Source organism: Fringilla coelebs, assembly GCF_963513975.1.
Source record: "Fringilla coelebs genome assembly, chromosome: 14".
NCBI lineage: Eukaryota > Metazoa > Chordata > Aves > Passeriformes > Fringillidae > Fringilla > Fringilla coelebs.
Window position 1 is genome coordinate 7212590 of NC_140040.1, and position 23466 is coordinate 7236055.

General features: G+C 57.0%; 1 protein-coding gene across 7 annotated transcripts; it reads left to right on the forward strand.

Moving 5' to 3' along the window:
- The first annotated feature begins 824 nt into the window (after window positions 1-824).
- Window positions 825-17189, forward strand: FHOD1 (formin homology 2 domain containing 1). 7 transcript variants are annotated; one of them, XM_084214894.1, is made up of 24 exons: window positions 825-1058; window positions 7146-7252; window positions 7385-7449; window positions 8778-8845; window positions 8927-9032; window positions 9407-9501; window positions 9916-10027; window positions 10120-10214; window positions 10303-10446; window positions 10559-10773; window positions 10927-11037; window positions 11334-11357; window positions 12035-12088; window positions 12501-12667; window positions 12920-13803; window positions 14053-14205; window positions 14347-14529; window positions 14795-14914; window positions 15067-15228; window positions 15334-15524; window positions 15597-15789; window positions 15872-16025; window positions 16111-16287; window positions 16783-17189. In XM_084214894.1, the coding sequence occupies exons 1-24, from the start codon at window positions 873-875 to the stop codon at window positions 16863-16865; spliced, it is 3849 nt and encodes a 1282-aa protein (XP_084071020.1). In that variant the 5' UTR covers window positions 825-872; the 3' UTR covers window positions 16866-17189. The 7 variants fall into 7 exon arrangements, with proteins under 7 accessions (XP_084071020.1, XP_084071015.1, XP_084071016.1 ...); XM_084214889.1 differs by lacking the exon at window positions 16783-17189 and having other exon boundaries at window positions 16111-16759; XM_084214890.1 differs by lacking the exon at window positions 16783-17189 and having other exon boundaries at window positions 7146-7247; window positions 16111-16759.
- Window positions 17190-23466: the final 6277 nt, after the last annotated feature.

Genomic DNA, 23466 nt, shown 5'->3' on the forward strand with positions numbered 1-23466 from the left:
CGCTGGCAGAGTGCTCCATGGAGAGCCAGCTCTGACCTGTGTCCCTGCAGGACAGGACAGGACACCTTAGCCAGAGCGAGACCTCTGGCTGGTAGTGCCTATGGCGTGGGCATTCTCAGATGCTGAGTGCCAGCCTGAGCCCACTGGCCAGGTAGGAATGGGCCATAGGACAGTTCCCTGGGAGCCTTGGTATCACCTTTTCTCATCTCTCTGCCTGGGTACAAATGTGCTGTGGATGTTTGCCAGGAGAAGCCAATGGCTGGGGAATGCAGGCTGGAGGCAGGAGCAAGGGGAAAGCTCCCTGCCCACCACTCCATCACATCCGATCATTGTCATTGTCCAGGTAATCTATCAAAAAGAAAGTAAAATGGGTTTTACACAAGCTTTGCTCAGTATGCCCCACTTCCAGAATGGCACCACAACACCCCTGGATCCAGGAAGATCATCCTGTGCTGTTTTCCCCCTGCCCCAGGACGGGGAGATGGAGGCCAGCTGCCCATCCGTGCTCCAGTTCACCTGGGGTGAGCAGACCCACCTGGTCCCGTGGAGCAGCCTAGAGCATCCCAGTGGTGCCCCACAGGGCCTGGAGCACCCCTGACGCCAGAGCAACCTGACATCTGGGAATCCTGGATACCGGGGCACCCTGATGGAGCCCCCCAGAACCCGAAGCATCCATCCTGGAGCGCCCCTGATGCCAGAGCATTCCAAGGGAGCTCCGCAGAGCCTGCAGCATTCTTCCTGGATGCGCCCGCGGGAGGGCGCGCAGAGCACCGAGCGGCCGCTCCCGCAGGGGCGGGCGGAGGGGCCGGGCCGGGCCGAGCTCGTGTCCGCCCGGGCGCGGTGTCGCTCGGGGCCGCAGCGGCGGCGGGGCCATGGCGGTGGTGGAGGCGGCGGAGGCGACGGTGCCATGCCGGGTGCAGTACCTGGAGGATGCGGATCCCTTCGCCTTCGGCAGCTTCCCGGAGCCCCGACGAGCCCCGGTTTACCCCGTGGAGGAGGCGCTGGCCCTGGGAGCGCAGCTGCCCGCGCTGCACCGCCTGGTCGGGGCCCCGCTGCCGGTGAGCAGGGACGGGGACGGCGGGGAAAGCACCGTGCGGGGGATGGGGTGGGGATGGCTCGCTAGAGGGGACCGGGGGGCGAGGGATCGGACGGTGTGTCCCGGCAGCGCTCTCGGTGTGAGTCACGGCGGAGTTTGTGAGCCCCTGCGGGAGATGCCAGCCTCGGCCGGCCCCGAATGAGTCGGCGGGAGGAAGAGGATGTGCTGCTCAGAGCAGGCAGGAACCCTGGCAGGGGGAAGCAGGATGAGGGCAGGGGTCCATCCCCGTGTGGCTGGGGCTGAGGCGGGCAGCGTGTTCCCCACCGTCCTCGCACTTCCACGCCGGCAACCGGGAGCGGAGCACACCGGCTCCGCCTGGGACCCTTCCAGTGCTCCACCTCGCTGGGGAGGTGATGGTGGGGGCGGAGGGCCACCAGCCCCTCATCTCACCGGCCCGGCAGCAACTTTTGTCAGCGGAGAGCAGTACGGAAATGCATGCTGAGCAATTTCCTTCAGCTGGGAGGAAGGCTGGAGGCCGAATGTGAAGCGAGGCACCGTGTCTTGTTTGTGTGTCCTCAAGTCTGGCTCGGGCTGGGAAGTGGAGGAGACAGGGGAGACAGGGCACCCTCCCTGCGTATCTCCTGTGGACGCGATGCTCTCGGAGCATCCTTCTCAGGATGGGGACAGGCTTGTTTTCTTCCTTAGGAACGCGGGACCCAGCAGAGCTTGGCAATAGCTGAGCATCTCTGTCTTGCAGCACCACAGGACTGCAGGGAAGGGAGGCAGGAGCCCCGGCTGGCTGGGGAAAGCTCCGCTCAGAGCCAGAGGCGAGAGATGGAGCAGCAGGAGGGGGAAATTCATCTCGGTGTGCCCCACACTGAGCTTGCTGGCCTTCCAGGGGAGAGGGGATCACTTTGAGACCTTTGCCGGCACCAAAAAAACACCTCTGGTTTATTCCCCTTTTCATTTTTCTTGGAGCAAAGAGGCAGCGTCTCATGTCGCCGTCATGGGATTTTTAGGCGGTGACTAAAAGGAGTTTGTTTGGGAACAAACAGCCTGGAAACATGACGAATGGAGCAAACTCAAATTTCAGGCGTGTGCTGTGCTCCCTGGGCAGGAGCTGGCTGTAACGGGATCGCCAGCCCGGAGTGCTGCCATGGTGGCACGGGGCAGTGGGAGGGGGAGGGGAGGCTGGACACTGCGTTCCCGAGGGCGGGAGTGTTGCATGGAGGTCCTGTGCCCAGCAGAAGTGTGTTGATCCTGGGATTTCAGGCTCTGTTCTCTACCTAATCCAAGCTCTGGATATTTCTTTTCTGTAGTTTCCCTGTATCATCCCACGACCCTTGGTGAAATCACAGGTGAACTGTTTCCTGTTCTGGGTTTATAAACCAGATTTCTGGATTATATAGGTTATAAACCATGCTGCCTTTACCACACAGTGCTCTCTGAGGCAGCAAAGGCTGCAGAATGTCCCACCTGACAAGCTGGGGTGTTGGCTGGGGTTTGCGTGAGCAAATGTGATTGGGAGCCTCCTGCATTGGGATTTACAGCCTGTGGAGTGAGGTCAGTCTCCCAAGCCACCCAGCTTAGTTGAAATTCAGAGCTGGCACCCTTGGAGCCATGCAGATGTCGTTCCCCTGGCATGACCAGCCAAAGCCTCCCCTGGTGCCTTTTGTGCCAGGTAGCACTCAGCTCCATTAGTCACCGCCCCAAAATTAGTAAATGAACAGTCGGATTTTTCCCAAGGAACTGGCTGTAAAAAGATTCAACTGGGAATGCCTGGTGCCAAGTTTGTCCTGCTGGGCAGCATGCCTGGACCTGCAGAGCACTGGAAGAGGGTGCAGCAGCCGGGAGCGAGCTGGGCTGGGGTACCCTCATTGTTAGAGGAAGATTGAGCCCCAGGCACCCAGGGGATGAGCTGCCATGGGAGAGCAGCTGAGCCCTACCCTTGCTGGGCCCAGCTAAGCAGCTCCCTGTGCTGGGAACAGCTTAGAGATGATGAGCAAGAGGTTTCTGGTGCGAGCATCACTGCCTTGAATAGCCTGTCCTGCCCCATGACACCCTTGGTGCTTCCTCTCCCTGAGCAGGACCTGTCACTGATGACTTTTTCATGCTCTCCGGGAAGTGTTTGTGCTTGGAAATACCTTCCTGCTTTGTTTGCTGCGGCTGCATTGTTTGCCTCCAGGCTGATACTATCTTCGCCGCTTTCCAGCATTTTTCTAGTACCCTTGGGTGATGCTTGGGCAGGGCGTGGCCATTCTCTGAACCTCTGAAGGCAGGTTTTGACAGGGCAGGTTTTTTTGCCTGTCCTTTAAGTCCCCAAATGCCCCTGAGGCTCCCTTGAGCACTATCTCACCTCTGAATCTGGGGATTTTTCCAAACAATTGCAAAACCCATCAGGCTAGAGTTTTGCATTCTCCTTCCTCCCCCGGAAATCTGGGAAGAGCAAACAGTTCGCTGGCCTCAATGCCATAAACTTGCTGAGAGCTCTTGTACTCAATAGACGTGCTGGTGGGGCAATCTCTGTGTGTGAAGTGAGCAATCCCCATCCCACAGCCCTGTTGTCCTCTGTTTCCTAATAGGCTTGAGGAGGGCTTTGGTGAGGGTCTTTGCCCCACTTCACCCCTGGATGGTACGAAAGCAGTGAGGAGGGGTCGTCAGCAGCACTGAGTGTTGGTGCTCAGCAGCCCCCAGCACTCCCCAGCTCCCAACACCATCCTTGCATGGATCCTGGGAAGGGAGCTGCAGCCAGGCATTCATGCCATGGCTTTTCCAGGACACCAACTGCTGCCTGGGACTGGGGTCCTCCCACTGCCACAGGTCTGTTGATGAACAGCAAGAGATCTGTTAATGAGCAATGAGCCCAGCTGGAGGAGCTTTGAGAGGGAAGCAAGTTTGCACTTCTGGGCCGACTCTGGGTGACCTCCAGAGATCCCTTCTGGCTTGGGTATTATTTCCTGCCCCCATGATAAGGCAGTGGCAGTGTTCTCATCCACTTGCTGCCATCCATCATGCAAGAGTGGACAAACACCTGAGTGCCCTGGCAAAGGACACCCCTCTTGACCCTGCAATTAAATTGTGGTGAATGCGCTTGGCTGGGGTTGGGGTTGGGGTTGGGTGTGGGGTTGGGTGGGTCCTGTGGCTGGTGTAACTCAATAAACCATCAGCCCCCGTGTGTTTTGGGAGGAAGAGCAGCAGCTGGTGATGCCAGTGCTTTCTGACCTGTCAGTGCCTTGTGTTTAACTGCTGCCTACTATATTTAAATAATATTTTTTCCCTGTAATTTCCCCACAGCCTTTCTAGAAGAGCTGCAGCAATGTTATGAAATTGTGGTTACTGCAAAAAGAAAGTGTTAGAAAGAGGGGTAAAAGTGGTAAAAGTGTTTCCTTTGCTGGTAGATAAAGAGGATATTTGCTGCCTGGCCTTGGAGCGTGTGGGGATGATGTGATAGGGGTGAGCAGGAAAATGTGATGCTGTGGTGGGTGGTGTGAGTTCATCTGTGCATGGACAATGTCTCCATATTGGAGGTGAGGAGGTTTCCATCACAACCCCATTGAATCCTGGAACGGTTTGGGACCTTAAAGGGATCATCTTGTTCCATCCCACTGCCATGGGCAGGAACACCTTCCATTAGACCTCTTGTTCCAAGTTCCATCCAGCCTGGCCTTGAACACTTCCAGGGATGGGGCACTCAGCACAGACAGAATCCTTTTCCAGGTTGTGGGTCCTTGTTCCACATCAGGGCTGACATGAGCATGATGTCCTCAGCAAGATCCCAGAACCTCACTGTGAATGGGTGAAGGACATCCATCCTGCTGCAGGGTGGCTGGGACTCCCAGGAGCCATGGGCTGGATGTGTGAGCGTGGGACATTCTCCTCTCCCAGCTCTGCTTTGCCCTCAAGTCCCCATTGTCCTCAAAGTCTGGCTCATTTTGTAATGGTTTACCAGGCAGGAGACAGATGAACCAGAGCCACTCAGCACTGGAAGCTGTCAGTAACCTGGGACCCCGACTTGCTGCCCCTAGCAGCATGACACTGAGACCCAGCTTGATCCTACAGGGTATAAACTCCTTGTCTGAATAACCCCTGGCCCTGGGGCAGTTGCTGCTCCTTGGCATGGAAGTGCTGCCCAGGATTTTTGGCAGGGCTGCAGGAGCCTAGGACAGCCTCTCTCCATCCCCGGGGAGGCCACAGCCAAGCCAGGGCCCAGTGCTTGGAGCATCCCTAGTGGGAAACATTGCCAAGCTCACACGGGAAATACACGGGGTCAGGTCCCAGGGGCTTGGCCTCCCCTGCCAGCTGGGACATGTCACCAGCCCCAGAGGAGCTGGGGATGTTAACTCTGGCTTGCTGGGGCTGTGGCAACCCAGAGAAGGCAAGGCTTTTGTACTGGGGGTGATTTGCTCTTTGCTGACTTAGAGTGCCTGGGTGGATACAGAGATGTCTGAGGGGCTGCCCAGGAGGGTGGCAATGGAGATGCAGGGGTGGCCAGGAGGATAGAGATGTCTGGGAGGATGCCCAGGAGTATTCAGGAATTGGCTGGGTAGATGCAGGGATGTCCAGGTCGATGCAGGGATTCAGGACAGCCTGCCCCAGTGGAGGAATTGAAGCATTCCTCAGTGAGCAAACCCCGTGTGGGGTCAGTGTTAGGGACTCACGGTGTGAAGGCAGAGCTGGCAGCCAGGAGTACCTGCCCAGTGCCAGGTGCTGTGTTTGCCAAGCCTGTGTGTGCTGCACATTGCCATGGGTGGCTGGCGTGGCCAGTGACCACAGGAGGTGGAGTGGGACACAACAACGTCCAACCCAACAACAGAGCCCTGCCAAATTGCCCATGTTAATTACTTCAGTGTAATGTGTCATTTGACTTTACCCTGTGGTATTAATGTCACACCCACCGTGAATTCATATGTGTGAGCTCATGCACAATGCTGGGATGCAAAGAGATGGGAATGTCATGGAAAGGAATCCCAGTGAGATGCAGGAGCCATACCCAGTATTGCAGTGGGATCTCCAGGGTCACAGTGGGGAAAGGCATTGATGGGAAAGGCAGAGAAACTGTGAGTGTTCCAAGCTGTGACTGTTCCCATCTTCAGCCACAGGACTGTGCTTGGAGCTTTTGCACTTTGGGCTGAAATTGAGGTGGGGTTTTAAGTGGCTGATGGATCCCCACTTCTCTCCCCTTTTGCTGCTTGCTCTTGTTTGCACCATGAGCAGCTTTAATAATGGGGTTTTATCCCCAGTCCTCAGTTCCTGCCCTGCAGATGTTTTCCTTGGAGATGGGTTGAGCAGGGACAGGGTGGGGCAGAGGAGTTGCAAGTGCTTTAGGAACAGATCCAGATGTGCAGGGGAGGCAGGGTGCTGGCACTGCCCTCCCTCTGCTTCTGCTCGTGCCTTGAGGGTGAATTGCTGTGTCCCAGAAGAATTGCGTGGGTGCTGTGTCGTGCTGCTGGCTCCAGGGTACCTCAAGGACTTTGTGGGTGCTGTGCCCACTGCCTGTGCACCATGGGTGCTGTGCTTGGACTTTCTGGGAAGGTGCCCCTTGCCCCAGCCTTGTCTCAGGGCTGTGCTTATCCAAATTCTGATGGAAGACGCCACGTGGCTCTGGGCTGAGTCAGAGGGTGTGTCAGCCAGGGCACATCCCAGGGATTTGCACTGCTTTGGGGGGTCCCTGCCTGGGCTGTGTGCCTGACAGTTCCCTCAGACCCAGTCCCTGCAGGCAGTGGCAATTTGCCAGCCTTGGGAGGAGACAGATCCTGCCCCAGTCGAGCCCCTGCTGACTAAGGGGAGCCCCAGGGAGCCAATCAATCTCTTGCCATGGTTTCCACCCAGAGATTGCCAAGGAGCTGGATGCTGGCAGGACTGCCCTCACTCAGCCTTTTCCAGCCTGGGGCTCTATGTTTCTCCACAATCAGCACCAGGCTGAGGCAGAAGGTGCTGGGGCACCTCCCTGCAGAGCCAGTGACTGGGGACAGGTGGAACATGCCACCCCACTTCAGGATGTGTCTGCCAATTGAGCTTGGTGTGGGTGGCAGGGTGACCTGGGAATGCTCTGGGAGTCTGTAGGGCTGTGGTGGGCATGGGCACTCAGCCTCACTGTCTGCATCCCCAGCTGGAGGATTGCACGCTGCAGCTCTCACCCTCTGGACACTACCTGGACCTTGACTTATCCCTGCTGGAGCAGAAGGATGATCTGGAGGGTTTCTATGAGGAGGTCAGGTAGGGCACATGGGGTTCCTGAGCCCTGTGGGGACACAGGGACCCCACATGTGTGTGTACACCATGGGCAAGGAGCCAGGGGCTGGGGTGATCCCACTGCAGGCACTCACAGCACGTTTTCCCCCACCACAGGAAGGGGAGACGGCCGACCCTGATCCTGCGCACGCAGCTCTCCGTCCGAGTCCACGCCATCATTGGTGAGTTGGGGCTGCTCCCTCCTCCAGCCTGGTCCAGCAGCTCCACTGCCCTGGATGGGGGAGGTTTGGCCTCTGCAGTGAGTTTTGGACAGGGTTTTTGTGATGGAGAGCGCTGCTTCCGCCCCATAACCCCTCCCAGAGATCAGGGCATGTGGTCCTCATGGGGTACCCGCTGGGTTAATCCCCTCCATCTTCAGAGATCAGGACTTTTGCCTCTTGGGCTGGGAGCCCACCACCCACTGCAGTTATTCTGGGTCACTCAGGCAAGCTCTAAATATAGCTGTGAAGACATAAACAAAGGGCTTTTGCGCAGCAGAAAGTGCTGCCATGGTTCAGGCAGCCTGCTCTGAGGTCCTGCAAAATATTCAGGAGTCTCGAGCCTTTTTTTGTCTTTGGCAGGGGGAAAACAAGCACTGAGCAGAGTGATGCCAGATGGGCATCAGCTGACTGTGCAGGGCTGCAGCTGAGCCATGCAGGAAGGAGCAGGAAGCCCAGGGTCAGGGTCATGGTCATGCTCTTTGCCAGCAGTTCCCAGGCTCTGTCCGAGCCCTGAGCTCTTCTGCTTTTCCTCCCAGCAGCTCTGCCTTCCCTCCCAGCTCTGACAAGCTGATAAGCAAGTGGAGGAGGCTGCTGGGACACTGTGTTTTACAGGGCATATCTGGAGGACTACTTGGACATCTTGTTTTTGGCTTGTTGCAGCTCTAAGCCTGACCCAAATAAGTTAAGATGTGTGGCTAACTCAGTTCTTGCATGTGGGAAGTGCTGGCTCCCAATGGCCTTGGTGTCTTCTTGGGGCCTTCCAGCTTCCCAATGTCCTGGCTGCTCCACGCTGGCTCCTGCCTGCAGGCACCACCCCCATAAGCACATAGTGTCCACCCCAGTGACAGTCCTGCCTCTGAGCAACCTGTGTCACACTACTGGCCTTCCTATCCCCATCCTGTGTTTTTTCCCAAGCCCTGGGACTGCTTGGAACTCTGGAACCATGGCATGGCTTTGCCCAGGGAGGGATGGCTAAAAGTAGTTCAACCTCTTGCCTGTGTTCCTGTTTAGGTTCTGCACAGGAAACCAGAGGGGATATTTGTGTCATTGCTGGTCAGAAAAAGAGGGGGGAAAAAAAAAAGGAAATAGGAAAGTGGGAGGGCTGAAATATGTAGTTGTGGTACAGCAGCTGCTTCCAGCCAGTGTGTCTCACAGCCAGGGCAATGCTGGGGTGATGGCACAGAGATCAGGATAAGTCAGGATGAGGGGCTTTCCCAGGAAGCTGGTAGCATTTGGGAGCCCAGGTTCAGTAGTGAGCCACTCACACCACATCTCTCCTTTCCTTCCAGAGAAGCTGTACAACTCACATGGACCCGAGCTGCGGAGGTCCCTCTTCTCCCTGAAGCAGCTCTTCCAGGTGATGCTGGTGTGGTGGGGGACAGGGGCTCCCCCAGGGCTGGCTGCCACACTGCAGTAACACTTGGCCTTCTCCCCACAGGAGGACAAGGACCTGGTGCCAGAGTTTGTGAACCTGGAGGGGTTGACGTGCCTGATCAAAGTGGGGACAGAGGCTGACCAGAACTACCAAAATTACATCCTCCGGGGTTGGTATTTGGGCACAGGGCACCTCTGGAGCAGGTTGCCTAAAGAAGCTGTGGATGGCCCCATCCCTGGAAGTGTTCGAGGCCAGGTTGGATGGGTCTTTTATGCAACCTGGTCTAATGGAAGGTGTCCCTGCCTGTGGCAGGGGAGTTGGAATGGGTCTTTAAGGTCCCTTCCAACCCAAAGCATTCCAGGATTTTATGCTTGTCCCCAAGGAGGAAGGCTGGCACTCAGGGTGGGCAAGCCACAAAGTCAGCCAGGGCTACTCTGCCTTCCCAGCAGCCAGACATTGCCCTTGCTGCAGTGATGCTGTGCAGGGCTGGGAGTTCCCAACCCTGCCTGCTGCAGCGTCACCTGCCCGCTCTCTGCCTTGCAGCCTTGAGCCAGATCATGCTCTTCGTGGATGGGATGCAGGGTGTCATCAACCACAACGAGACTGTCCAGTGGCTGTACACACTGTCAGGAAGCCCAGTGAGTGCCTGTTGCTCTTGGGGGGCTGCCTGTGCCCTCCACTGCATCCCCTTCCCTGCTTGTGGGTTTCCCCTTGAACCATCCCTTAGAGGATGTACTTCACTCTCTGCCTCTGGGCTTGGTACCCTGGTACCTTTGCTTGTGTTGGGTCCTGCTCCCAGCCTTCTGGAAGTCACCCAGGATCTGCAGACCTCCCTATCCTGATGTTACCACATTCCCAGGCACAGAGCTTGAGTAAGACACTCCTGCTCCAGGTCCCTTCCCAGTGCCTCTCAGCCATCAGCCTCACAGCTGCAGGTCCTGGCCCCACAGCAAAGCTCCTGGGGCATGGGCACAGCCACCCCACAGTGCCCCAGCAGCACGCTGGCAGGCCCCTGTCACTGCTGCTGTCCCAGCTGCCATCCCTTGTCCCAGTTTCGCCTGGTGGTGAAGATGGCACTGAAGCTGCTCCTGGTGTTTGTGGAGTACACAGAGCCCAACGCCTTGCTGCTCATCCGCGCCGTCAATGCCGTGGACCAGGCGAGAGGTGAGTGCAGCTCCAGCCTCCTGCAAGGTCCCTGCTGGGGGACAGTGTCCCCTCCCAGCCTGCATGTCACCTGTTCATGCCTCTTTTCCTAGGTGCCTGTCCGTGGTCCAACTTTATGGCCATCCTGGAGCAGCGCAACGGGGCTGACACGGAGCTGCTGGTGTTCACCATGACACTGATTAACAAGGTCTGTGGGGGTGTCCCCGTGGGGCCACACTGCTGGGGCTCAGTGTGGGTCACCCCAGTGCCAGCAGCCTCCCTCTGGTTCTGCCCAGACGCTGGCAGCCCTCCCAGACCAGGACAACTTCTACGATGTGACCGACTGCCTGGAGCAGCAGGGCATGGAGCAGGTGGTGCAGCAGTACCTGGGCAGCAAGGGCACCGACCTCGACTTGAAGCAGCAGTTCACACTCTACGAGGTGAGCGGGGCTCCAACAGGATCTGTGGCACCTGCCTCCAGCAGGGAACATGAGTGCATGGGGTGGCAGGGATGCTGCTATGCCTGGTGCCATTCCCCTGGTCCCTCCACAGAGTGCTCTCAAGCTGGAGGATGATGTGGAAGAGCCGCCCTCAGGGGGACGCAAAGAGCGGAGAAGGACAGATGAGGGCCGGCGTGGGTGGCGATCCCAGGGTGGCTCCCAGGATCCCAGTGCCGATGCCCAGCCACTGCTGGGGTCTCCTGGCACTCCAAAGGAGCCCCCAGCTGAGGACACCCCGCCTATTTCTGCACCAAGCAGCCCAGCAGAGTAAGTGCAGCTGGAGGTGGTCTGTGGTGGGGATGCTCCTGGGATGGTGAAGACACCAAGATGCTGCATAAGCAGCACTTGGATCCATTGCTGGTGCGAGAGTGGAGAGCAGTCCTGTGGGACCTGCTCTGAGTCCCTGTCAACTTCTTCCAGACCCTGTCCCACCAGCATCTACAACAGCACGTCCAGCGTGCGGCTGGCCCTGGCTTCCCCCCCGGCTGAGAAGGAGCAGCCCCTGGGCCCAGGAGAGCGTAGTGTCTACAAGTAAGGAGCCAGGAGGGGTGGGGGCATGGAGGTCCCCCAGGGCAGCAGGGTGGGCTCCCAGGAGTGTGAGGAGTGTCCATCCCAGGGCACACTCTGTCTTTCCCCTTGGAGAAACAGTCTGGGGGGGCACTGGAGCTGGAGAGATGTATGAGGGGGCAGCAGTTATCAAAGGGTCCAGCCAGGGGCTCCAAGGCATCCTTTGGGTGTGCACAGCTCTGCTCCAGCTGCTCCTCATTCTCCTCTCTGCCCATGCTTGCCTTCTCCTCTGCCCACTCTTTCTGTCTTTCCTTTTGCAGGCTGCACCAAACTGCCCCTGTCTGGTAAGTGCCTGGCTCTGCATGTGCATGCTCCCTCCCAGCATGATCATAGAATCATAGGATCCTGGAATAGTTTGGGTTGAAAGGGATTTTAAAAATCATCTAGTTCCAATGCTTCCACATGACCAGGTTGCTCAAAGTATCCAGCCTGGTCTTACAGGGATGGGGCATCCACAGCTTCTCTGGGCAACCTATGCCAGTGTCTCACCACCCTCACAGGGAAGAATTTCTTCCTAATATCCAATTTAAACCTACTCTCTTTCAGCTTAATATCCTATTAATTCTCCCTTGCCTTGTCCTCTGGGGGAGCAGTCACTTGCACTCACCTTGCTGCCCCCATGCCTTGCGTCTCCCCTTCAAGTCCTATCTGTGGGACCCCAACCCACTCCCCCATCACCCCACAGGATGTGGCATGCCCTGATCCCTGCTTTGAGGTGAGGTGTCCTTGCTGGGGGTGGCACAGCCCACTCCAGGTGATGGACAATGTCCCATCTCACCAGCACCTGATGCCACGTGGTGCCTGGGCTGGGGGGGACTTGCCAGGGCTCTCCTGGCTCCCTGTGAACCCTGGGGCCATGGGGCAAGGGTTCCATGCTGGAGGGTTGCTAGGTGGGTGTGTGCAGGATGCACGAGCCCCAGGGGACTGCCAGCAGTGGGGGCTAACCCCTATTTTCCCTCAGGCGGGAGGATGCCCCCTCCTTGCATGGGGACAAGCCTATTTTGAAGAAGTTTGAGTAAGTAGAGGCATGCGTGTGTCTCCAGGCATGCGCTTCCTTGGACTGGTACCCAGCTGGAGGTATCTGGGCTCTGACCACACAGGCCATGAGGAGCAGGATCATGACCTCAAGTCTCTGCCTTTGTGCCTTCCTGGGTTTTGCAGCTTTTGGATGAGGGTTGCAGTGAACACCAGATCTGTTGGGACCAACTGGTGACAGCAGCACCCTGTTGGCACAGCTGTGGGGCCATCACTCTCTCTGCAGGGCTCAGAGGAGGTTGAATCCTTGGTGTCCCCAGTGCGGTGTGGGCAGTGCAGGGGGTTTCTGTGCTGTGGGACTGGCTGTGCAGTGTGGCCTGGTGTGGTTTGCTGGTTGTCCTGTTGTCCCCGTCCCTGCTTTGCTTTTGGCCAACATTCACCCCATCTTGCAGAGCTCGCTTTTTGGAGAACTTGGCTGCAGCCCAGAAGGAGAAGATCTCTTCCATGGCCAAGGGACGGCTCGATGTCCTCAGCGATACTACACTGGAGCATCCTACTGCTCTTGCATGGGAAAGAGACCACGGCACCTCTGATCCCGGGATGGAGCCACCCAGCATAAGTAGGTGCTGCCAGGGTGTGTGTTCCCAGCTCATCTGGGTCCCTGGGATGGGGATTAGTGGCCCCTTGGTACCCATCCCACGCCTGTATCTGTGACACACAGAGCCTTGGAGGAGCTGGTTGTACCTCCTTGCTCAAAATGCTGGCATCTGAGCACACCTCACTGCAGAGCAGGACTCTAACTCTACACTGAGCCCAGCACCACCTGCCCCCTCCAAGCAGATTATCCCAGCTTCTCCTTCTCTCCCTGCAGGGTCTTGTTTGGCTCGATCTGACATCACTGACTCTTGCAGCACCATCTCCTCTGACACCAAGTTTATGCTGGACATGCTCTATGCCAACGGCTCCTCGGAGTCGGGGAGGGAGAAGGTGTTCCATGAAATACCTCTATCCTCCCAGATCCAGGGTGAGGTGGAGATGGACACCAAGGAAAGCAGCAGCCAGGAGCAGGAGAGTGCCCGGCCCTGTGGCAGGGCTGCAGATGGGTCAGTAGCCAGTGCCCATGCCAAGCTGATACGTGCCATGTCTAGCATAGATGATGAGACCCACACACAGAAGCTGGAGAACACCGGGATGATGCCCATCAAAAAGGACACAGAGCTGACATGGGAGCGCCTGGAGACCATCCCCGTGCAGCTGAAGATCAAGGACCTGGACTTTACTGACTTGGGGGAAGAAGAAGATTTTGACATCCTGGACACGGGGCCAATGACCAACGGGTCTTTCCTCCATCCTGGCATTGAAGCAATGAGTGCTGGAACATTCATGGCTCCCCCTCCACCTCCTGCCCTCCCTGGTTGCCCACCACCTCCACCTCCTGCCCTCCCTGGTTGCCCACCACCTCCACCTCCTGCCCCCCCTGGTTGCCCACCACCACCACCTCCACCTCCTGCAGTCCCCGGCTGCCCACCCCCACCAGGGCTGCCAGCTCCCTCAACAACAGATGGCCCCTCTGAGGCCAAGAAGAAGAGGACAGTGAAGCTCTTCTGGAAGGAGCTGAAGCAGCTGGATGGCACTGTGGGGACTGGCAGGTTTGGCCAGGGCACACTTTGGGCATCCCTGCAGAATGTTGAGATCAATACTGCGAAACTGGAGCATCTCTTTGAGTCACGGTCAAAGGAAGCGCCAACCTCAAAGGTACCAGTGGGCACCCATTGGCCAAGGGGGATTGAGGGGTAGAGGAAGGCTGTGGGTTCCTGTGGGGACCCTGTTACCCCTACCCTATCTCAAGGATAGAAGCCTGGAGGCTCAGTGGGGATGATTATGGGCAGTGCATGGATTTGGTTTGGCTCACTGCCTCCTGTGTGTTTGGTTCCCCATGTTCATAAGTTCATGAAGGTGAGCCCTTTGCCTGGCTGTCCCCAATCCATCCTGTCCTCTTTGCAGAAAGCCATTGACGGGAAGAAGGTGGTGGTGGTGTTGGACCCCAAGAGGAGCAACGCCATCAACATTGGCCTCACTGTGCTGCCCCCTGTCCATATAATCAAGACAGCCGTGCTCAACTTTGATGAGTTTGCAGTCAGTAAGGAAGGGATTGAGGTGAGCACAAGAGAAGCAGGCTCAGCTCCTCTGAGGGCCTCAGCAGGTCATTTCCCCAGGCTAGGAGGCATCCATGCCATGATGCCTGAGCTGACACACCCCATGTCTGGAGTCTGACATATCCCTTTTTTCCTGCTTCAGAAAATCCTAACCATGGTCCCAACTGAGGAGGAAAAACAGAAGATCCAGGAGGCCCAGTTGGCCAATCCTGATGTGCCTTTGGGCTCTGCAGAGCAGTTCCTGCTCTCTCTGTCTTCCATCAGTGACCTCACGGCCAGGCTCCAGCTCTGGGCCTTCAAGCTGGACTATGAGAGCCTAGAGCAGGTACAGAGCCATGTACCCCATCTCCCTTCTGCCCTCCCACTGCTGACACCCCAGCAGTGGTAAGCATGAACCAAGCATGTTTCTGGTGAGGACCAGTCATACCCAAACATGGGAGGTGCCCCAGCATGGCTGGGGGTGGGATGCAGATCCCCAAGGCAAGCATGGGCATGGATTGATGAGGAGGTGGTTGTCCTCATGGGTGAATACTGAAGCTCCCAAGGGAGAGAGTGGCCAAGGGATCTCATCTGCTTCTCCCCTCACTCAGGAGATCGCAGAGCCGCTCTTTGATCTGAAGGTAGGCATGGAGCAGCTGGCCAGAAATCACACATTCAAGTGCATCTTGGCCACGCTGCTGGCCATGGGCAACTTCTTGAATGGTTCCCAGGTGAGGAGCAGGGTAAAGACTAGCCATGGTGTGTGGGCACCCAGAAGGGTCTGTGGGGAGCTGGGAGGTGCTGGTGGGGACCCAGTGGATCTGCAGACTGGAGGTCTGCTGGAATAGGAATGAGAGTCCCTGCTGAGTCCATTGGGTTTCAGAGCAGAGGCTTTGAGCTCAGCTACCTGGAGAAGGTCTCGGAAGTGAAGGACACAGTGCACCGGCAGTCCCTGCTCTACCATCTTTGCCAGATGGTGGTAGAGAAGTTCCCAGAAACCACTGACCTCTACTCAGAAATTGCCTCCATCACCCGCTCCGCCAAGGTGAGGCAAGGCAGGTGACACCTGAGCAGGGGGAGGGTGTGGATTCTGTGGCTGCCCAGCCCTTGGCCACCAGAATGGCCAAGGACTGACACCTCACTCTTCCAGGTTGACTTTGAAGAGCTGGCCAACAGCCTGGTGCAGCTGGAGCGGAGGTGCAGGGCCTCCTGGCACAACCTGAAGGTGATTGCCAAGCATGAGACCAAGCCAGTGCTGAAGACCAAGCTGACAGAGTTCCTCAAGGACAGCACCCAGCGCATCATCGTCCTGAAGGTGGTGCACAGGCGTATTCTCAACAGGTTGGTGGCTTGGGGACACAACAGGAACCTTGCAGTCCTGTTGGTGCCCCTCTGTGACTGTTGTTCCCATAGGTTTCACTCCTTCCTGCTGTACCTGGGGTACCCAGCGAGCGCGGTGCGGGATGTGAAGGTGACATCCATCTGCAAACTGCTGCAGGAGTTCGCCCTGGAGTACCGCACCTGCCGGGAGCGCATGCTGCTGCAGCAGAAGAAACGCGCCGCCCACCGCGAGCGCAACAAAACCCGGGGCCGGCTCATCACCGAGGTACGGGGACACTCGGCTGGGTGCCACCAGGGGGTGATGATGCTCCCCATGTCCCCAACACCAACCTCTCCTCCCATTGCAGACTGAGAAATTCTCTGGCATTGCCGAGGCAGTTCTGCCACCTGCCGTGGTGTCCAGCAGCCCCAAGGAGCAGATGGAAGCGGGTCACGAGAGCATGAAGATTGTGCTGACCTCCCCCACAGATATCCCTGCCCGCCGCAGCCGAGCCAGCCAGGGTAGGAGCAAGATAGCAGGGGAACTCAAGACATGCCCAGCTGGCTGGGAGCAGCTGGTGCCAGCATCCTCATTGTCCCTATGCAGGAACAGGGCATGGCACCCCGAGCCAGGGCTCTCCAGCCCAGGAGGATGTTCCCAGCTCACCTGATGATGCTTCAGATGAAATCATGGACCAGCTGGTGAAATCAGTGACTCACAATGCCAATCCCCGACCCTGCCCCAACAAGGAGCGCAGGAGGTCCCGTGGCAATAGGAAGTCCTGTAAGTCCCATCCCTGTGTCCTTGTGCCCTGTTCCATCTCTGTTCCACACTCTGTCCCTGTACTTTGTCCCATCTCCTTGTCTCTGTCCTGTGTCTGCATCCCTGCCCAGATGCTTTTTCCTAGCTCTGTATCCCTGTCTCCGTACCCTTTCCCATCTCTTTGTCTCTGTTGCCGTGCCCTGTCCCATCTCTCTTCCCAGGCTCTGCCCAATCCCCATACTCCCTCTCATCTCTGTCCCTGTTGCTGTCTTCTGGTCCATCTCCATGTCTCTGTGCTCTGTCCCTTGTCCTTTGTGTCCTTGTTCCCATGCCCTGTCTGGCTCCTTCCCCATGGGCCACCATGACCTGCCATGCTGAGCTAACCAGGCAGGATGTACCCAGTTGATGCCACTGCACCCCATTTCCCTGTCGCTGCCTGAGCAGGCCCCCGTGGATGGGGACTCTGGCACGCAGAGCTGCTCGTGCTGGCAGTGCCACACTCTCCTCTTCCCGCAGTGCGGCGGACGCTGAAGAGCGGGCTCACCGACGAGCTGGTGCAGGCCCTGGGCCTGGGGCGGGTGCCTGGCATGGAGGTTTGAGGGGGCTCTGGCTGCTCCCCACTGCCAGCAGCCCCAGGGCAGGACGTGGTGGCAGCCCCTGACGTCCCAGGAAAAGCACACTCTGCACCTTTGGCCTCGCCTCACTTTTCCCTACTGGCCTCCAGCTCCCAGAGGTGCAGGGAGCAGAATGGGAGTGACGCCCCAGAGCTGCTCCATGGCGACTGGGGTGGAGGATGCTCAGCACTTGTGCTTGGAGGCTCGAGGTTCATCTTCTCAACAGTATTAGAGCGGTCAAGGGGCTGGACTCAGACCCCCTCTGGGAAATGGGTTCCGGCCCACGGCCGCTGTGGCAATAAAATGATCTGATATGCTGCCAGCATCTCTTGTTCCTGTACCTGAGAGGCCAGAATGATGTGATACTCCCTCCCTGGCCAAGCCAGTATCCCTTCTCCTGCAACCCCAACCCTGCTGCCTGGGGCAAGCACTCAGCCAGCCCTGTGGCTTGTAGGCACCATTGTCCCTCTGGGGACAGCATGATCCCCTCTGTACAGAGACAGCTGGGCAACTTTTCCAGAAGGAGCAAGGACTGCTGCCAGGCTCAAGGCTGCACACTCAAGGACAGGAGCAGTGGCTCAAGCACAAGGCCACAGCACGTAAAATTGTCTCACACTTCACCTCTCCTTTACAAACATCTCCTGGGGGGTTTAGCCAGACCCAGACCTGGGTCAGAGGCAGGGTGGTTGTTCCCCTCTAGGAGCAAGTCCAGGGCACAGCAGCCATGCGTCCCCCAGCTGCAAGCCTCAGAAATACCAGTGCTTGGAAAAGACAGGCTGCCTGTTCCTGTAAATGCACCAAGGCCAGCATGTGCCTGTCCCCATGGGAGTCTGGGAGATCTTTCTGCCACCTCCTGTCCTACTGTGGCTCATGCCACGCCAGACACAGATTAAACCACACACTGGGTGTGATGCTCCTCACAGTGGGTACCATTTCTCAGCATCCCCCTCTGCCAGTGCTTTGGGCACTCTCACCTGTGGTAGAGGCATTTGGGAATGGTGTCATGTCATCCATCATGACCGCTCCACCTCGGCGCTGCCCTGGCGCTGCCTCCAGCCCTGAATCCCGCACAGCAGGTCTCTGTGGCCTTCAAGGAATGAAGAAAAACTCCACCGGGCAGGGCAGCTTTTTCCTCCTGGCTATCTCTGCCCAGGGTTGTTCTTCTCCCACAAGGCTGGACATGCCATTCTGCCCCGGCTTGCAGGGTCTGAGATCTTCCTGAGTAGCTCTGAAAGCAGCAAGATGCCACACTGAGAGCTGCAAGTGTCCCAGAAGTGCCCCAAGGTACTGTCTGGCTTTCCTGTCCTCTGGGTGCTTGACTTGGGGCTGCAAAGAGAGGACAGAGAGGTTATGACAGGTAACAATGAGCCACAGGAGGAAGGAGAAGGGGCTGAGAAAGCGTCTTTTTGACCCTCTGTACCTACTCAAGATACCCAAAATGACATTGCACATGTCACAGCCCCAGGATTGTTACTCCTGAGGGCTTGCTGGGGAAAACTGAGGCAGGGTCCAGGGGAATGTGTTTGGGTTTTTCCACTTTTTTTTTTTTCAGCCTTGGTGTTATTTCCAGGATTCCCAGCCTGGCCCTGGACACACACTGCCCTTGAGTGGCGCCTGAAGTGCTTGGCTTGGCCACAGCACAAGTGCTTTATGCCAACAGTATGACCAGCAGAGGTGACCCCTGAGAAGCAGAGGGGGGGGCAGGATGCCGGAGGCACCTTTGCAAGCTGAGGGGGGTTTGAGGCAGCCAGACGAGGCTTGATGGGGACCTGGGACACGTGGCCTCAGGCAGCATCAACAGAGATGGGGTTGGGGTGCTGCACCCCCAGTGGACTTCTCGAGGTGAGATGAGGTGACCCTGCCAGGGCACCCCATGGCACCCAGCACCTCCATTCCTTCCTCCATCCCCATCCCTGCCTCCATCCCCGCGCGGCTCCTGCCCACGCCAGCCCGGGACCACGAGCTGTGTCTTGCTGCCACGAGGGGGCACGGTGGCCACACGCACGGCGAGGCCACCCTAAAGGACGCTTCCTGTCCCGAAAGGATGCCCCGTGTCCCGCCGTTCTTCAGCCACTCGCCGCTGGGCTTCATTTTGTTGCTCTCCCCTGGCTGGCACCCGGTGGGGCTGCACCCTGCTCCCCCTACCCAGAGACACAGCCTGCCTCTTTCATGTCTCCTGTTGAATGACAGCCGCGTCCTTGGTCCTGGCTGTTTGTCTGGCCGGCGGGGACAGGCTCCTGTCCCCTATGATCAAGCCGTGTCTCCACGGCTTGTCCCTGGCCCTCATCCTGCCCTGGCCCCATTCCAGGCAGCGGGGAGGAGCAGGGGACAGCAGGAATGAGCCTGGCTCCACTTTATGTTGCATTTTTGCTCTTCTGTAGCTTCCACCCTTACTGTGATAGTTGTTCCCTGCCTTCTCCATTCCATCTTTTCCATGGGACTGTCCCAGCATAGGATCCTGTTTGCTGCCACACTCTGAGGTCAGCTCCAGCCTCATGCTACATGGGCATGTCTCCAGTGCCACCCCCAAGCTCAGGGTGGGGGATTGCCTGTGGTCCTAGCCTCGTGGTTGCCACAAAGCCCCACCACCTTGTGTGGGAAGCATAATTCCCATCAGTGACAGCACAGCCCCTCTTCTCTTCCCAGGTCAGAGCCATCTTGAACACTTCTTGCAAATACTGGTGCACCCTGGCCACCTTCCAGAAGGATTGTGATCATCTACCCCCCCAAAATTCCTCCTCCTGCCTCAGCTGGAGGACACCTACTCCACTTCCTGGCCTCAACCCTCTTAAGCAACTTCAGGCTGAGAACACGCTCCATTCTGCAACCACCTTCCCCAGCAGGATGAAGGCGTAGGATGGGAACCAGGTCACAGCTGCTGTGACCTACTGCCACCTTCCCTAGGAGCAGAGGGAGCAGAATGTCACCTGGAGCATGGCCCAGTCATCTTCCCCTGGCATCTGTCCTGTGACCAAGGGGGAGACACATTTCCTCTGTCCCCATCAGTGTTGAGATACAGACTCTGTGATGGGCAGAGATGGGAGATGGCAGGTTGATGTTGTGCTGGCAAAGCAAGCACAACATCATGTGTGTCATGTGTGGCATGAGTACCACACATGACCCAGGAGTACACTAAGTATTAGTGGAGATGGAATCACTTTGGAGTATCACTGTTTCATAGGAGCCACACTGAAGGAGTAAGGTCCCTGCAGTCCAAAATCAGCTCTGGTTTGGGAAACCATGGTGCAGAAAGCCTGGCTGGCAAAGGCTGTGCAGGCACAGTGGCACAAGGTCCTGACCAGGGTAGAAGAAGAAACCACCCAAAGCCAAGAACGCATCTGGAAACTGAGCAGTGTTTTGTAAATACCTGGGGATCATGTGCAACCTGAAAAAACAAGTCAGAGGCAGGAATGTTCTGAAGACAAGGGGGTCTGGAAAGAGCCAGACCCAGGGGCAGTGCTTGGCTGGATGCTCCACACTGCTAGCAAGGCTATCCTGACGGGCAGCCTTGGTACTCTGCAAAGGAGCTGCTCCAGCCACAGCATCCCAGGAGCAAGGAGGTCCTGCCCAGCTGCTGGGGAAAGGTTTGAGCTGTGCCCACCATCCAGCTGAGGTGTGTGGAAACCCCCTACAGATGGAGGATCAAAGACTGGGTCTCAGGCTGATTCCAACAACATGGCAGCAAATGCAGCAGACAATAAGCACCAATGGTCACCTGTGATTTACAGCTTCAAAATATAAGGAAAGATCAAAAGAAGTCCTTTGTCAATTAATCTGGAAACAAGGAATGGAAAATGCTGGGGAAGTAGAGGAAGAAGATCCCAGAACAAAGAGCTAAGGTGGCTCCGTGGAGGCTGTGGCTGAGGTTGGCTGTGCCATGAGAAGTGCCTCCAGACTGGGCTTTTTTAGACTCAGTTTCCCCTGCCTTAGGTTTGGGAAAGGATCACAGGGATGTTGGGTGCAGGAAAGTCTTCCTGAAGGTGAACCTGGCTTAGCTGAATCACAGCCACCCGTGGATCTGCGCTCCCCAGAGAAGAATGCCACAATAAGAGAGTTGCCGCTACAGTAGCAAAGTTCAACCAGAACCAAGACAACTGCACAAAGTTCAGTAGTAGGACACAAATATTTGGTGCCAGGAATAATTTATCACTGTCCTTTGCAAGATGCTTTGGGGCAAAATGAGAGTTAAATTTCAGGTGGTGCAACAGCCTTTGTCACCCCTGAACTGTCTCCAGCCCCAGATGCCAATGGGCTCCAGCGTCTCACATCCTCACCGTGAAGGATGAACCCCTGTCCATTCAAGGGCACTTTGAGGACATTGTGTGGGAGACAGGGAGCCCCCTGTGCTTTAGTGCAGCATCCCCTTTCCTGTGGGTTTGACAGTCCATGGTGGGTACCCAGCCCTCAAGTGACATTGAAGGAGGCTTCAGCCCTATGGTCCCCTCTCCTGAGACAGCTGCTCCCAGGAAAGGAGTGTACCTCATGGCATTTGTGAGGAAGCAAGAGCTGGCACAAATATCCATCAGCACTGAACAGGCAAAAGTGGCCTGTTAGATGCTTGCCTGGGTGGCGTTTCCTGAGGAGATAATAGCCCTGGAAGAAGGACTGGCTGTTTTGGAGAAGATTAAGTACCTGTAGCAGCAGCATGCGGATGAATCACAACCCTCATGGGCTTAGAGACCCTGGAAATGGCTTATGGCACTTTGAAAACAATGTCATGAATCTTCTGCAGATCAGATTAGGGAGTGGAACAATTATCTCAAAACCTGTTAGTCATGGGAGGCTCCAGGAGCTGGAGGAACAGCCTAGGGCAAGGGGAGCACTTGGAAGATGTGGTGTGTGTGTCCTCCCTCCCAGAGACCTGCTTGAGCAGCCCCAGGAAAGGTGTGGGAGGTGACTGTGGTTGAACCAGCCCTGCTTCCCCTGAGAAAGGTGAGCTGTAATTAGCAGAACGGGTACGGAAGAGCTCAAGTAGGTCAAAAGGTAATGGGGCTATCACCGGCGTTTCCCAACAGCGCCGCACGGCTGGGAGGCACCCTCGGGGTTGGGCAATGGGCAGATGAACAAGGCCAGGCACTGTCTTCAAGGGAAGAGTCACCAGTCACCCTGACTGCACACCAGTCTTTTGGGGAAAAGCTGGGGAGAAGCCAGAGACAGCAAATGGTGCTGCTGGTTCAGCCCCACCACATGGGGCCTGTGGTGAGAAAACCACAGAAAGCCCTGACTGGTGTGACAAAGAGCACCACAGCTATCTACAAAGCCATCCTGAGGTGTGCCACAAGAAGGGCATCCCGAGACTATGTGTGAGGAGATCTGGAAGGGATGGATGGATGGATGGATGGATGGATGGATGGATGGATGGATGGATGGATGGATGGATGGATGAACAGGCAGATGGACATCCAACGCAGCTCTCAAGGGGTTGTGGAAATTCATGTTGCAATTTGGAAATGGCCACATCTACCCTCTGTGAAATAGTGACATGGGTACAGACTCTACATTCTGTCTGTCCCTGCAAAGCACCATATCCCTTATTTCCCTCCTTTGCATGCCCCAGCACTTCCAGCTTGGCCAGCACAGTGAGAGATGGCCTCTCATGGAAAACAATCTTTCTCCAACAGGATTTTTCAAGCCCTGGTGAAGTGATGTGTGGTGAGGTTTAACCAGGTCCTCTTCAGAGCCCAAGTTCCCTGAGGCTCTGCTTTGTGGCCGCCTCTATTGTTTTCACCAGGTTCAGTAGCCCAGGGCTGCAAGCAAGCAGATTCCTGTGGTAGAGCCCGTGGCCATGCTGTTGGGAGCATCCCTCCTCCTCCTCTACCTTGCCGGCTTCCCAACATTCCCTTGAGCACTTCAAACTCAGCTGGGTGACACCACCACACCCCAACCAAACCACCCCAGCCTGTTCGACGCTGTACTTCTGCAGCTGTTGCCATCCCCACTGATGAAATATGGTTTTCTGCCACTACCAGGGACGCTGTTTCCAATAAGGATGGCACAGACATCCTTGGCACGTGCTGCCACCACCACAGGGCTCGGGGGTCTGGTGGGGCAGCCAGAGCTGATGGCAGCACAGCTGGCAGGGCCCGGCTGCGCCAGGGAGGGACAGGTGTTGATGATGGCACGCGAGAGCCCAGAGAGTGCCAAGAGTCAGGCCCACGGCAGGGACACACGAAGGATCACGGAGTACGGAGACTTGGTGAAATATTAAAGCAGGTGCTTAATAAAGCAAGCCCAGCGGCAGCAATTACCCTGTGTAATTAACCTGGGAAGGAGAGGACTTTGTCCCCCGGCCAGGTGGTGCAGGGAGCTCCTGCCAGCAGCTGCTGGAGGTGGCACGGACCTGGCACCCAGCACTGCATGGCAGGGCTTCCCCAGGCTTCGCTGGGGCAAGCCAGGACCTGAGTTCCCAGCATAGCTCACCCTGCTGCAGCCCCAGAATCACACCAGGTAGGTGAGTGGCAGAGCACTGCCTGCTCTGGGTGTGAGAAATGGTTTGGGATCCCCCTGGAGTCATTGTCCCCAAGTCACAGGGAGCAGCTGGGAAAGATTCACACCTCACCTGCCTGCTCTGGGCACTGAGGAACTG

What these genes read in the sequence shown, in the direction of transcription:
- FHOD1 (XM_084214889.1), top strand. Translation starts at nt 873, where the DNA reads ATGGCGGTGGTGGAGGCGGCGGAGGCGACGGTGCCATGCCGGGTGCAG. An exon ending in GGTTTCTATGAGGAGGTCAG is followed by an intron (nt 7,253 to 7,384) that starts GTAGGGCACATG and finishes CCCCCACCACAG; the next exon opens with GAAGGGGAGACGGCCGACCC. An exon ending in CACAGGCGTATTCTCAACAG is followed by an intron (nt 15,525 to 15,596) that starts GTTGGTGGCTTG and finishes TTGTTCCCATAG; the next exon opens with GTTTCACTCCTTCCTGCTGT.